The sequence below is a fragment of the Phycodurus eques genome, chromosome 9 (assembly GCF_024500275.1).
Source record: "Phycodurus eques isolate BA_2022a chromosome 9, UOR_Pequ_1.1, whole genome shotgun sequence".
Taxonomy (NCBI): Eukaryota; Metazoa; Chordata; class Actinopteri; order Syngnathiformes; family Syngnathidae; genus Phycodurus; species Phycodurus eques.
Genome location: NC_084533.1, coordinates 17,074,324 through 17,089,821, shown reverse-complemented (window position 1 = coordinate 17,089,821; position 15,498 = coordinate 17,074,324). Strand labels below are relative to the sequence as shown.

Genomic DNA, 15,498 nt, shown 5'->3' with positions numbered 1-15,498 from the left:
TGTGTGGCGTGGAACACGGAGCCTCAACTGACTGTCAATCAAGCGCCGGCCGCAGCCCGTCACTCTTCTCCTCCAGGGGGGACCGGGACTCCCTGGGACCCCAAAAAGAAAAAAAGGAGGCGGAATCAGCGAGGAAGGGGCTGCCTGTCTGTCTCAGTGACTTGATTTGATATTTGATACCGAGGATGTGGCATTTGAATGCAAATCTATTTTGATTGTCCCACTGTCTGATAGGGTTAAGAGGAACCTATTGGGGATGTGCATGCATGTATGCATGTGTGTCAAGGGGCTTTCTGTGCGGGGACACGCACACACAGAAAATGGGGAATTATTCAGATGCATTATATTACTCGCCTATTCAATTGCATCAGGCACTTGTGCTCTGAAAGCAATATGACGGCAGCTCGCTCATAAAACATAAAACAATAACTTAAAGGCAACAAATATGTTTCGTGTGGAGATCTTTGACTCTTTGTGGTTAAAGTTGGATAGTGGCTCTCCTGCAAAAACAATACATTATGCATACTTTTTGTATGGAAGTTTGGATGCATGAGCTGGATAATTATTTTCGCCTATTTGCGTGCTGTTTTAAAAAGCAAGCATGCCAAGTAGGTAGACGGATTTGATAGATAGACGGATGGATAAAGCCGCTAGTATTGCTGTATGGAAATGTGAGGCTCACTTCCCTCCCAATTAGAGCAGTGATTTCTGAAATGCCATAATACCCATTAATTAGCCGGCTGCTATTTTCTCAGTGATTTGACTAATTAGTCTGTGAGGCGCTACACTATCTGGACCATTATTATTGGGTTGAAGCCATGCAAATACACTCACTCGTGTTCAAGTTGATGCGCAAACACTAGTGTGCTCACGTTGGTGTATATGCATTTGCAACAATTGCCCACAGTTGAGTGACCCTATTTTAAGTGACACCATTACACGCTTCAGCGCATACCACACAGCATGAGAGGGTTAATGGTGAAGAAGGGGATGGCTATGAACAGTTACACACCAGTCGCCCTCTTTATTCTCCTCATAACGTCTTAATGTATGTGATATTCTAATAATGAAAGCGAGCAAACAGCAGCGCTGGCCTGTGTTCTCCTCTGGGAAGCCTTTAAACACCTTGTAATGACTCTGCAAGTGTGTGCCGTGCCCCCTGTGTGACAGTCCATCAGGCTCTCCCACTGGACAGACAGGCCACTGACACAGCGCCATGAGGCCGCAAAACCTTTTCAATCACTCCCCCACTTTTCCCCCTCTGTCAGGTGCCAGATTGATCTGCTGTTGCTCCACAGGCGTAAAGGAGTGGGGAAAAAAAACTAAAAAAAAAAAGGGGGTAGGGGGGCTCACCATGTGTGACAAGCACCATCTTAAGTTTATTAATCATTGTCATCAATAATGCACCCACAGCCCTGCTGCTGGTCGCCATGCAGCTCGTGCGTTTGCATGTGCAAGTATGAGCTCACACTCCTCGCCGCCCCGTGAACTTCGTAAGTGTCCCATCACCACTTTAATCAAATTACTCATGAACCAAAATTGACAGTTTTCATTAATTATAAAGGATTATTCTAATTGCAATTCAAATTTATTCATTTAGAACAGACGGCATTCAGTAATGTTTCAGGAAATTTGCATATTAAATGGAGAGAGGAGGCCATTAACTATGCTAATATATGCATGATTCCTTATTTTGTGATTGGTGGGCCATATGTAGCAAGCTGGGGGAGTGCAGGTGAGGAATCTAGAAGGAGCTGTAATATGTTTGATAAACACAGAGGGACGCAAGGCCAAAACAAACACACACAGACACGCACACACACACACACACGCGCACACACACACACACACACACACACACCAGCCGCGCTGAGCCATAAGTCTGCTCAGCATCAGTCTGTCTTTGCACCCTCAAACACATGCATAACTCTTTTTTTCATATTCCTCACTCAAGACCCATTGGAGGAGCAACTTTTCACCCGAGAACAAACACGGCACACTAATTCAGTTTCAGATTTCGGATCCTACTGCATTTACAAACATAACCTTGAGCCCATGTACACACAAAGTCAGAGTTATGATTTAATACACTGCTTAAATGGAACAAAAAGAGAGAACTTTTGCATGCGGGACATTCATCTCCACAATGTATGGAGCTGGTCCCCGGCTGATAGAATGCTCTTTATCAAGCTATATGTAGTCGATACATTATGCATTGAGTTTAACATGTCGTCAGATCAACACTATTCAATATGAATACGCTCTTCAGCGAAGTTAGAGAAGAGAACATTAAGGGTGAATGAGCGGCGAGCTACGCAGGCGGGCACAAACACACGCTCACACGTGGTCACACACACCTCAGGGCTGTGTGGTGGCGTCCACCCAAGCTGATGACAGGGCCATTATTCACCGGTCAGTCCCAGGAGCGCAGCGTTTGGGTTGGACAGAGCAGCAGAGCAGGACGGCGCTGAGGTGAGAAGGACCAGGACCCTTCATTACTCCTCTGATCTGGAGGCCGGCAGACCCTCTCTCTCTCTCTCTCTCTCTCTCTCTCTCTCTCTCTCTCTCTCTCTCTCTCTCTCTCTCTCTCTCTCTCTCTCTCTCTCTTTCTCTCTCTCTCTCTGCCTCTGTGCGTCTCAGCCTGGTGCGCTTGGTCTCTGTCTTCATCAGATTAATGGGCCAGGCCCGACAGAGGAAGTGTTTCAATCAGCACCGCCTGCCAAGCTTGTCCATCACTCAGACAGCCACTTATTCCTCATGGCATACGAAAGCACACAGTCTTACATGTTTGATGTTTATTTGGCTGCCTTTTCCCCCCTCACTGTGCCACAGAATAAAAACCAGGTCAAGGTAGCAATGTTACCAAACTACAAGTTGTTGTACCCAGCACCGACAAGCTGGACACGTTTTACCGCCTATCTTTCAGCGCTCTCTCAGTTGAATTTTGAATGATCCTTTTCGGATGAAATGGATGAAACACAATTTGTTAAGTGTCTCTGGGACTTCTGTCCCCAAGCTAGGATGGAAAATCCGACTTGGTAGAAGGCGACCGACTATATCTCCCAAGTGGGGCTTCTCCCCGAGCGGCAACGGCACTCTGCGGGATCCCTCGACCCACCGTCTCCCTTCTCCAGGGTCCATTTGTTCTGAGAAATATTTAACGACGGGGCAAATTTGGCTGACATGACATGCACAGACAAGGCAGCAGATATGGAGGAGCAGGAGGATGGGGCGATGCCGCGACCAAGCTGGGAATGAATTTTTCAGCGTCGTGAGATGTTCTATTTGAATAAATCATGACACTTAAGATAGACATGAGGGCAATACATATGGAGGTTCATAACATGACTTTGAGGACTTTCACTCTGAAGAATATCTATCTATCTATCTATCTATCTATCTATCTATCTATCTATCTATCTATCTATCTATCTATCTATCTAACTATCTATCTATCTATCTATCTATCTATCTATCTATCTATCTATCTATCTATCTACATATCTATCTATCTATCTATCTATCTATCTATCTATCTGTCTGTCTGTCTGTCTGTCTGTCTGTCTGTCTGTCTGTCTGTCTGTCTGTCTGTCTGTCTATCTATCTATCTATCTATCTATCTATCTATTTATCTATCTGTCGATCGATCGACCGATCGATCTCAATGTAAACTGGGCCATTGTAGTTGTATTAGAGTCCGAGGCTCAGGGCCAGAACCGCAGACAGACCTGGTTCTGGATTATTAATGTCCCTCCTGCAGAGACAGGACCCCTCCCCCACCGAGTGGCCCCCTACACCCCTGGGGTCAGCCTCCGTGGCTCCTGGTGCAAGGCTCCCCTCATAAATCTCCCTAAATTAGTGTGCGTGTGTGTTTATGTGTGTGTGTGTGCTTCGAGACTTAAATATGTACTGCAGGAAGGGAGACAGGTCACCAGGAAAACAAGGCAGGCAGGCTCTTGGTTGAAGTGTCAGTGATGCATGGCGGAAGGAGGGAAGTAGAGAGTTGCAGAGCCAAGAAAGAATACGAGAAATGACACACAAGGGGAGGGAAAGAAAATGCAGAGAACAGAGGAATGACATTCTTGGTGTCAATCCCCCACCCATCTGGCATTACATTGTACTTACAATTATTTACACTTAATTTGAGGTGTCAGTGACTTCATTCTAGTGGATTTCCTGAACAAATTGTATTGCTTAATTGCCGGAGTAGAGGAAGTCCCATTCCTCTACCTGCCTAGATTAGTTCAACATGTCCCACGGTGGTGAACAGGCACAGGGAAGTGCTGTTGTGTCACTTAGTTAACCTTCGAGATAAATGGCTCCCCTCCGGAGCACACTGAATTACACACCTCATGAAGCATATTAGGGGCCTGATACAGTTTTTCTTGTGGAGATGATGTGTTTGGCAGAAATGGATGGAGAGAGGCGGAGAAGGCTGAGTTATGGCATCACTATTCTTACAGTGTGTGTCAGCATCGTAAGAAAGCTGACAGCAGAGAGAGAGAGAGAGAGAGAGAGAGCAAATAATAAAGAAATGCGACACAAAGACGTGCAACACAATGAGAACAAGAGAGAAGATGAATCAATTGGAACTACTGAGGTAGATAAAACTGCTACGTTGTAAAGTCCCTCCCACCCCATGTTAAATTTGACAAGGAAGTATATTGTTCTCCTCATTTGTGACTAATGTAGGAAAATTATTAGAGAATTTAACACAATTGTCCCTTTGAGGCTTGCTTGCTCTTGGCTAATCACATCGACATTCTGTATCTTCACCAGAGTAATCATATTTAGATGCTACAGGGATTACTTAAAAGTTGTGCTATAATTGCTTTCCTTGTTTTGTTTTTATGGGCAGTGGGTGATTTTGTGTTTAATTGCTCCAGAGTGACAAATAATGCCAGCTCATGATGAAAGCGTGAGATCATTAAATTACTACAGCATTACACTTCCACTGTGGGTGTAATTCACCCCTTTGCGCTGCTACACATTTTTACCATGTGCCATCAGGAGGCAGAGCAGTAATTTACACAAATTCACTTTTCACAGCCATTTCTGGATTTGGGAGTTGTAGGAGAGGTGGGGGGCTAATTATCGGAGACTACAATGGTTTTATTTCATTTAATCCAGCCCATGAAACAATTTGCAGTGGTAATATTTGGAGCAGTGGAGTCGATGCCGTTAAAACAGCACGAAACCTGCAAGTGTGCTAAGCGCAAATTGAAGGTATTTGGAGGAGGTGGAAAAAACACACATCACAGGAGCCACAATTTGGTGCATATGCAAAAATATGCTTAGGGAATATTGTTAATTTTAAGCCTTTCAAACTCTTCTAGGCCAGAAAACCTCCAAATCCCTGTCTTGTGTGTTATTGAATAATGTAAACAAAACTTTGAAACAGCTCTCCGTATTATGCAGTCATATCCATACCACTGAAAAATAAAGTCACAATAGTAGGGCTTGAACTCGCTCTCTAAATCCCCATTCGCTATCCATATTGCAACATATTGCAACAAATGAAAAATCCAACTTGATTATTTTATTAACTATTGAACTATCTAACTAAATTATATTCTATTGAACCAGAAGAAGCATATGATGGCACATTTTGGCTGATGCATTTTAACTGCTGTGTCTCCCACTGGAAAAGTTTTTATTTTTATTTTTTTTAGTTTAAAATGGCTTACTTGAACCAAGATCCCCCGCTGTACCTTGGCCAAAGGTAGAAGCCCGGGTATTCTGTTTTCCTCGCTACCTTCATGCCTTACTAGCTAGCCAGCTAGCTACTTAGCCTGCTGGCTAACTAGCCAACTCTCGCCATCATTCACGCTGTGTTGGATAAACTTTCTCAAAGTCATTCTGCCACGGTCGCCGTGTTGATGTCTAATTTCCGGCTTTGTTTGTGGCTCTCCATCGGAGCTAGCCCAAAGGTTCTGTCTGCGACAAGCTCTTTCTTTTAGTTTTTTTTGTTTTTAATTAACTTTATGCAGATACCTGCAGCTACAATTCGTACATGCGCAGAAGCGATACGCACTAAGTCAAAATGGAGGTGGCCATAAACACAGGCAGGCCAACAATCTTGGAAAATGTTCTCCTTTTAAATGCGGCATGGCAACAGTTGCCAGTAAGTAGTATGTTGTTTTTTGATTCGTTGTGATTTGATTGCGAAAATACATAGACTCCAAAAAGGTTCCTGTGTACAAACAGCAACAAAAAGCCAAAGGAAAAGGCAAAACGTACTTTTGCTTAAGTTTTGAATCGTATTGTATCTGATGACATTATGCAGAAGTGCCTGTTGTGACCAATGACCATCTGTCATTACAGTCATCCATTATACCTGCATTGGCAACCCTTTTTTTTTTTTTTTAGGCAAATCCACACAGGGAGAAGAACAATAAATCTGGATCAGTAAATAATCTTTAGAGGATGAAAATATGATTAAATAAAATTACAAATCAGAGGCTATCATCAGAATTCTGTCCATATTTACTGGTCATCTGTCAATCAGATTATCCATAAATCCTGGCGGTAATCTCTTTCCTATTGCATATCAACATGTATTGCCCTTTATCCCCCAGTCCACACCCACCCACTATGTCGATCCAAGTACTGTAAATGTGCGCAACGCTGATTCCAGTCCTCAGACACCCGAGGTGATGAGAAAGAGCACACGAGGAATCAACATGCTGCAGTTTTGTAAAGTTTCCGTACGGCTGATCACAGACACCTTAAATCATGTAAATAATTAATTAGATGATCCACGTGTGGGACACGCTGGCATATGGCATGACAAATAAAGTGTAACAACTAGCCCTTTTTTGCACGGAGCGTCTCAGGTGATATCCATCACAAACTCACTTTTTCTTTCACTGCCTAAACTTGCTATTTAACCTGCTGATTTAGTCACCTCTGACTGCACTGACCTTAGCTTTCCTACTTTCACTTATGCATCATTCCGCCATCATAAACGCCTCCGAGGAGGAAAACGAGGACACTTGGGAAAAGATTGGAGTCAATGAATTAAACAGGAGGTGCCGATAGGAAGGTAGAGGAGGGAGTCCGCAGCTGTCTGCGAAGATGCCCTTTGACCCCTAATGGATAAGGAAGTTAGGAGACCATCAGCCTGTGGGCTTCAACAGCCCAAAAAAAAAAAAAAGGAGAAAAAAAACTCCATCGCTCAGCTTCATGAATTATTGAGCTATTGGTCTACAGCTTCTAAAATATACAGGAGGGTGGTCTGTCTCTCCATTCGGATTTCACATACCCTCCACTTTGTCCTTTTCTCATCGGTTTCTTCTTCCACCCCCACCCCAATCTCTTTCAGATTTAGTGTATCTTCTTTGCACCAACAAGATTGTAAATCAGAACACAAACAAAGCAGGAGGGGGAAGAAAGAGGCAGTGCCAAAAACACTTTGTTATTCACAACATAAGTGGCTTTTTTCTTCTTTGCTTAAGGAACAGCATCTACCACTAACCAGCTGTCATGCATTTAAAAGTTGTCAGGGATAAATTCTTGAGTTACATCAGATTCATGTAATGCACACAAAACAGAAGGACAGCCCTTAAAATGAGAGCGAACTTTGCTCTGTTCTTTTATCTTTGTCTTTTTCTGTTTTTGTTCCTCTGTGTCTGACTTGACATGCTGCTATATGTCCACATGTGACACGTTTGCCAGTGCATGATTATATATCTGAGGCAAGTTGGCTCCAAACGCGCTGCCCAGTGCAGATTCCCAGCTGTAATAAATGAACAGAGGGGAGAAAATAAGACATATGAAAGAAAAGCTGAGCAAAGGAGCGATTCTCTCTAGCTGGTGGAGATCTGTATTGTAAGCACTTTCGGCTGTCAGCACTTCTTTGAGCTACCTCAAAGAGAGGATGAGGAGGGGCACGATCAGGAAATGTAGCTTTTCTTCTAAAAAAAAAAAAATAATAAAATAAAATAAAAAAAATAAAAAAATCCCCTTTTTTGAGGGTTCCTGTTTATTTGTTCACAATGCTGTTTATATTAGTCGTTCATTTGATAGTGTGATTTATTTGTCAGGTAGACAGACAATGCAGCAGCGTGAAGCGTGGAGAGATTTACTGTAGTATCTGTTAAGGAAGAAGTTGTCAGGCTTCAAGCAAAGTGTTGGAGGTGGGGGGGGTGTGTGTTAGGGAATAAATTGCTAGCCATCCTCTTTCTGCTTTTCAGGCCTCCGGTGCCCCCCCACCCCCACCCACCCCACACACACACACTCCCCCCTTTACTACTCCGACCCACCCGCCTCCCTCATTAAGTATTGATGTGGGTAGCCATACTTGCCATCTCAGCCTATTAATAATGTATGGCAGGTGCTGTTGATGTGGTCTCTCACACTGAGATTGAGAGCGGCAGGAATGGCAACAGTGAGCTGCATAGTCGCTACAGTACAACCTCTGTCACTGGGCTCTGCTATGGGGGATGAGGTAGGGGGGCCTGTATCTGCCCATTTGAGTTTATGGCAAGCTGTGACAGCAGCGCCAAGATGGATATACAAGGTAGCATCTTACTCAATATCCCGGAGCAGTTTTTACATCCAAAACTGCCTTTTGTCATAAAGAACTGATGGATGAGACTGCAGCATACAGTGTGTGAGCTCTGTCTGCCACTGCTGCTGCTTTATTTTGTTTTCGTCCTGTTTTATGTTTTCAGCACAGACACAATAGTTTCACTGACAGACAGATGCTCTTATTCAAGCTCAACACCTAATTTCTTCTTTTATTCTCTATGTGTATCTGTAGGTTCTTCCTCAAGTTCTTCCTGAAGTGTAACCAGAACTGTCTGAAGAATGCTGGCAACCCTCGAGACATGAGGCGTTTTCAGGTAGGATGCAACCAAAATGTACAAAGAGACTGGACTTGGCTGCAAATCAAAAGAAATAATGGGAATAAACATGAATCATTACTGTGCTCAAAGAAGAAATAATACATATAATACCTATTATCTTATTTCATTTTTGGGACCAATGGGATGGATTGGCGGACGGATATGTTGTAACGGGAGTCGGAATCTTTATTCTCTCTCCGTGTGATGTTCATTCACCCATGACTTTCGACTTGACGACAAACACTGACGAGCACACCACTAAAGAATGCTACTGTTACAATACGCTTCGCCGGATCGTCTCTTCGACGACGGTGGCGGCACGAGGAGAGCCAACTTGAGTCAGGATGCGGGCTGCACGAAGCGGAGTTCCACTGGCAGCCAATCCCAGCCCGTGGGTATGCGTTTGCTGGGACAGAGGCTGGCGCGGATTTTAAACACAAGGCTCATTATTTTATACTGAGACAAGACAACGACAATATCGAGGCACTTCGAATTTCGCAATATCACGATATTGTGAATATTGTTACAACCCTAGCATTGATCGTCATTTTTTTCTTTGTTAGTGGTATGAATTATTTGTAAAAATTACTTAATGACTCAACCAAGTTCCATAAAATGTATTGGAGGGCTGGGGCACGGGCCAAGAAAATGCATTTTTGTTTCAGATTGGGATAAAAGTCTGGATTCGGTCAATTTAATAATATGAGGTGCTTTTTTTTAAATTTTGTTTTTTAATTCCCTTTAATTTCTAATTGAATAACGTATGAACTTGAAGATAAAATTCAGGCATATGAAGGAAATGAGTTTCTATGAGGTGCACAATGTGGTTGTGATCCAAAATAGAATTTTTCAGCTTTCAGCGCTTTGTATGCTACCAAGTTAGTTGCATTTGCCTTGAGTCGCTTTCCCCGTTCCATAGATTCCCTCTGTCTTTCTCCATCTCAGGTGGTTGTGTCAACTACAGTGAGCGTGGAGGGTCATGTGCTTGCTGTGTCCGACAACATGTTTGTGCACAACAACTCCAAACACGGGCGCAGAGCTCGAAGATTGGACCCCTCGGAAGGCACGCAGTCCTACCTGGAACACGGTATTAAAAGCAGCAACATAATCAGACTTCTTTGTCTTCCCCTTCCCCTTACTTTCCTGTCTACACTCCTCATCCCCTCCTTACTGTCTGTCTCTGAGCTCAATTCCTCCTCTGCCTCCCATCTTTCTTCTTACTTGTGTTTCTCACTTTTTGCCTCGTAGTGTTTCTAAATTACACTGAGAGGAGAAAGTGGTAACTAGTGAGTCTCTTGTATGTCCCTGGTGGCTTGCTCCCCTCAGGTCTCTGCCTCTAGGCCTTCTACTGTCTCGCATAAGCAGTATGTGTCTTATGAGGTCTGTTCTGCTTAAAGCCAACACAGGCTTTATTTCCTCAGAGACACGCTTTTATCCCGTAGCCCTCCATCACTCCCGATCCCTCAGGTTTTTAAACACACCGTTGCACATTTCACTTGCAATGTCAGACCAAAACCTTAAATACTTCATAATGACGTAGCACATGATTTAGGGAGCATGCACTGATTCCCAAATCTCTAATCCAGTTATTTTCTCATTTCTATTTCCCAGAGATTGAATAAGAGAAACATATTTATTTTTCTCTTTGAGGAAAGTCAACCTCGGTGATGATAATGACAAAAAAAAACACTAAGCAAGGATTTACGTGATGGCCTGTGGTAGATTGCATTTGGCTTGAATGCTCTGGTTAAGTATTTTTAATGACTATTCTCCAGAGGTGCAGAGGACCACTTGTCCTGGTCTCATAGCCGATTACAAAAGTTCAAAAATACAAGACATACTGGAGTCATCACAAAGGCTTGGCTCTCACGAAGAAAGAAGGGTACGGCACACCACGCTAACAGATGTTCCCTGTGTCAGAGAGATTTGTTTGGGAATTTCCTCCCTGTGATTTTCTATTCTCCTGATGATGGGGGATGGAAGGTGAAATGAAGGAGTGAAGGAAGAGAAGAGAGAGGGCCTGACAGGAGAGGAGGAGCAGCCGCGACATGTGGAGGGAGCAAAAGTGCTTGACGGTACAATGAAAAGATGAAACGCTAAGCAAGGAGACACTGTGCTTTCTTTCTGTTTTTCCTTTCACTTTTCACCCAGCGCAGTGTTGAGTGTATGTGCAACACATTTCATTTTTGGGGGGGGTGGGGGGGGGGGCTCATTTCAGGCGATAATAGATAACAGTGCATAGAGTTGAACAGATGGCACAGAGGAACACCCCAAAGTATAATCCTATCACATGGATTCACGTTCCACCATCTGGTTAATCCAAACACACACACACACACACATCCGCACATGCATGGAGCGCAGATAATATCAGCGGCTGTGAAAAGGCGGCATTTTAGGCTGTGATTACAGCCACAGATTGCCGCTTGGTGAATGTTGATCTCTGCAGGCATATCGGCAGGCTAAATATCATTCTGGCTTGGTGGGGACGATCAACAGAACCCGGACTCAGGCGAAGAGCAAGGGCTCGGCTGCGGGGGGAAAAGAGTCAGCCTAGTCTAAAGTGGATTATGCCGCTTTGCAGAATTACAGCATGTCTGACAAGCAAAAGAAAGAGGTTTAGCTTGTATAAACATACATTTTCCTCATGTTGTTCTTTTCTTCAATCACATTCCCCAATCTCTAAAGCCATAATACCAGCAGATAAGGTCATTAAGAACAGTGGAGCACACATTATTGCAATTGTGGTGCGTTGTTGTTATTCTGTGTTGTTTTTCTGTTCAGTCCTAAAGAGCTCCCAAAACACATCACACAAATACTCCAACCCGAATGAATCCAAGCAACTGTGCGCTCACTGGCCAGGCTACTGAGACAACCACATGCAGGAAGGAGATAGCTGAGCAAGTGCTAAGTGTTTGCTTAATGAGGGCGGTGTATTCTGAGGGCAGCGCTACTGTTGGCCCGGCCTCGCTCCCCGGTCGCGTGGCCTTTGATCAGACACTCAGCACACCTGACATTTACACGCCTTCACGCTTTGCCACGTGTCATAAAACAAGCACACCACTGCTGCCCTCACACACAGGGCAGGGGTGATGTTTAATAACGTGGTGCGTATAATCACTCTGATTAGTATTCCTCGCTTGCTCTCAACCCCTGGGATGAGGAGAGCAGGTAGTGTGTGTGTGTGTGTGTGTGTGTGTGTGTGTGTGTGTGTGTGTGAAGAGAGGACTGTTACATGCGTCATAACCATAAAGGTCTTTGCTGTGGTGCCAATAGCAAAGGCCTTTATGGGCTTGTCATTAGGTTACTTAACATCTCATCTTCTCTGTCCCTTTATCTTCGCAGCAACCCCCAGCATCAAAGCCATTAGCCCCAGTGAAGGCTGGACCACAGGGGGCGCTACTGTCATCATCATCGGGGACAACTTCTTTGATGGCCTGCAGGTCATTTTTGGCACCATGTTGGTTTGGAGCGAGGTTGGTCAGCCTTTTCACACTTGAAAGAATATACCGCACTTTTCTTTGGTCTACTGCCACACTTACATTATTTCTTCTAAGCTCCCTCAATGTAATTAGTCTCTCCATCCATCAACTGTATTTTCTATTGCATTTATCTTCAATATGGTCGCGGGTGGTGGCACGGTGGGCGACTGGTTAGCACATCTGCCTCACAGTTCTGAGGACCCGGGTTCAAATCCGGCCTCGCCTGTGTGGAGTTTGCATGCTCTTCCCGTGCCTGTGTGGGTTTTCTCAGGGTACTCCGGTTTCCTCCCACTCCCGCATTCCCAAAAACATGCGTGGTAGGCTAATTGAAGACTCTAAATTGCTCGTAGGTGTGAATGTGAGTGTGAATGGCTGTTTGTTTACATGTGCCCTGCGATTGGCTGGCGACTTGTTCAGGGGGTACCCCGCCTTCGCCCGAAGGTAGCTGGGATAGGCTCAAGCACGCCCGCGACCCTAGTGAGGATAAGCGGTACGGGAAATGAATGTGTGAATGAATGAATGGTCGTGGGTGACTTTGGGTGAGGAGTACACTCTGGACTGGTTGCCAACCAGTTGCAGGACCCATATAACCACTCACACTCACATTCACACCAATGGACAGTCTTTAATTAACCAAACAAGCATGTTTTTTTTATTATTATTTGGGGGGGGAGTGGGGAGCTGGAGTAAAATCCATGCAGGCATGGGGAAAACGTGCAAACTCCACATAGGAAAAGCCTGAGTTGATATTCAAACCCCTAAACTCATAAATCTGAGGCAGATGTGCTAACCACTAGTTCACTGTGCTGCCCTAACTATTAACATCACTAAATACGAATAACCTGTCCCCACTGGGGGGTGGGGTGGTGGAGCCTAGTAATTGCTTAAATTCACAGATGCCAATTTAGGAGTTTCCAACTCCATAACTAACAAAAACAGCAGCATCAAAACATGAAAACAGTCTCTTGGATGCATTAAAGTCTGCCCTGCACAATATTGAAGATGAACTTACTGTACACTATGTTGATCTTTTACAATGAATAACATTCGAGTAGGCTCTGACATAAACTTTCCACAATGTTGTGGAACGTGATTTATTGGTTCTTGTCGTTTCACAGTATTTCTCCACAAAAGTCCTTTTTGTTTTATTTTAAACTCCAGTTTCATTTGACATACATTGTTAAATACCTGTATTATTGTGCAATTTAGTGAATAAATGCCCCCTGGCCACTATTTGTGGAATTATAGTATTTGCTGTTTTAATGTCATAACGACTGCTATTAAGACGGTAGTAAAAATCTAAGACTTTAGCACAACACTCTGTTTATCAGTATAAGTGTTTATACAGTGTGTGCATTATAAACACCCTATTTTGCTTTGAGGTCCATTCATCCTGACTTGATAGAAACAAGTTAGAGTATGTTCTCTTCATCAAATGATTTTTAAAAGTTTGAAGGCTTTCAGACAACAGACTACCAATACATTTATTTTGTCAGCAAGATGATATACTAACCACTGTTTTATCCCTGATTGACAAATGAGGTAGTAGCACTGAACATGACAATGTCGCCTAAGCAACCAAAGCCCATAATGTCGCCATATTGATGTCCCAGTGGGGTGAGCAAAACTTTTCTAGATAATAATCAACAACTTTAGACTTACTGCAATGGATAACAAAGTTACTGCCAGGTATTCTGAAACAACAACTGTCAAAACAAATCTCGTTTTTCCAGCTAAGTGGCATGCGCCCACACAGAGCTATGTATAACTGTCACTCTCGAATATAAAGTTAACATAACGATCCGCCTGTTCTTCCGTTACGTAAAATAATTATTGAAATGAATAAAATGTGCAGTCAAATGTTGTAAAATGTTATTTATTATTAACATTATTTATTAGTTATTTCTGGCTGGCACAGTGAGCGAGTGGTTAGCACATCTGCCTCACAGTTCTGGGGACCCGGGTTAAAATCCCGGTCCCGCCTGTGTGGCGTTCTCCCCGTGCCTGCGTGGGTTTTCCCCGGGCACTCCGGTTTCCTCCCACATCCCAAAAACATGCGTGGTAGGTTGATTGAAGATTCTAAATTGCCCGTCGGTGTGAATGTGACGTGCGAATGATTTTTTGTTTCTATGTGCCCTGGCGACCGGTTCAGGCTGTACCCTGCCTCCTGCCCGAAGATAGCTGGGCTAGGTTCCAACAGCCCGTGACCCTAGTGAGGATAAGCGGTAAAGAAAATGGATGGATGGATAGTTATTTCTGTTTCCTCAATACACATGCCCATGCGTCACTGCTACAAAACAAATGAGCTCATGGCACAAAAATTGGGGCTACTGTCTGTTAAAGGGTGGTATTTGCATGGAAAGCTCCACTATTTAGAATTAAGATCTGATTTCAAACAAAACAAACATTTAGAACAACAAACAAAATCGTTTAAGTTAAAATGCAAATACATTTTGACAGTGTTACCAGCTTCCTTGACTTTTTTTTCTCCCTAATTGTCACCTCTTATACATTATTTCTCAAGTACATGAAATCTGCACCTCTCAGTTTGTCGTTTGTTAAATTTGTATCTCAGGAGCGTGTACGCCGTACCATATGAAACACTTTGCAAGGAGCATCTGCCACATGACAAAAATGTAAATGCAGTCTATGTGAGAAATTGAAGGGTCAGTGAGCGGTACAGTGAAACAGCTTTCTCTTTAGTAAAAGAATTATTCTATAAAAAGCTCCTATATTATCGCGCCGGAGCTTGAGTAGGGGTCAGACAATGGCAGAATGAAAGCCTAGTTAAGTGAGCAATAAAAGAGACGGTTTGAACAACACACATGCACGTACACATGCATTGCACGCTGGCAGGAGCACTGATAGCTTTTGAGCGCCAGTCGCTTTGAGAGCTAGTTCGACACAGGATGCGGAAAATGAGCACTCAGTGAGGTCTCATCTGTGTTTTGTCGTTGCTGCTTTTCTCTTTCAAAGAGCCTTCAGCACACGCGCATGCATGCACGCACGGCGAGTGGGCCCATCAGCCACACTAAGTGAGCCTCTTAAAGACACCGTGGCGCTTTAATGTAAGCTAACGGCAGCTAGACAGCCAAGGCTGACAGACACAGAGACAAGGGGGCAGTAAGGATGAGCATATCATACGTTTATTTATGCGGTATAATAGA

The 15,498-nt window shown here is 43.8% G+C and overlaps 1 protein-coding gene across 5 annotated transcripts in view; it reads left to right on the top strand.

Moving 5' to 3' along the window:
* Positions 1-15,498, top strand: part of ebf1a (EBF transcription factor 1a) — a 71,018-nt gene that overhangs the window by 24,326 nt on the left and 31,194 nt on the right. For all 5 annotated transcript variants that reach the window (XM_061685912.1, XM_061685910.1, XM_061685909.1 and 2 more), the window contains exons 7-9: positions 8,765-8,846; positions 9,795-9,936; positions 12,195-12,325. In XM_061685912.1, coding sequence (XP_061541896.1) covers positions 8,765-8,846; positions 9,795-9,936; positions 12,195-12,325 — 355 coding nt within the window. The remainder of the gene's footprint in view (positions 1-8,764; positions 8,847-9,794; positions 9,937-12,194; positions 12,326-15,498) is intronic.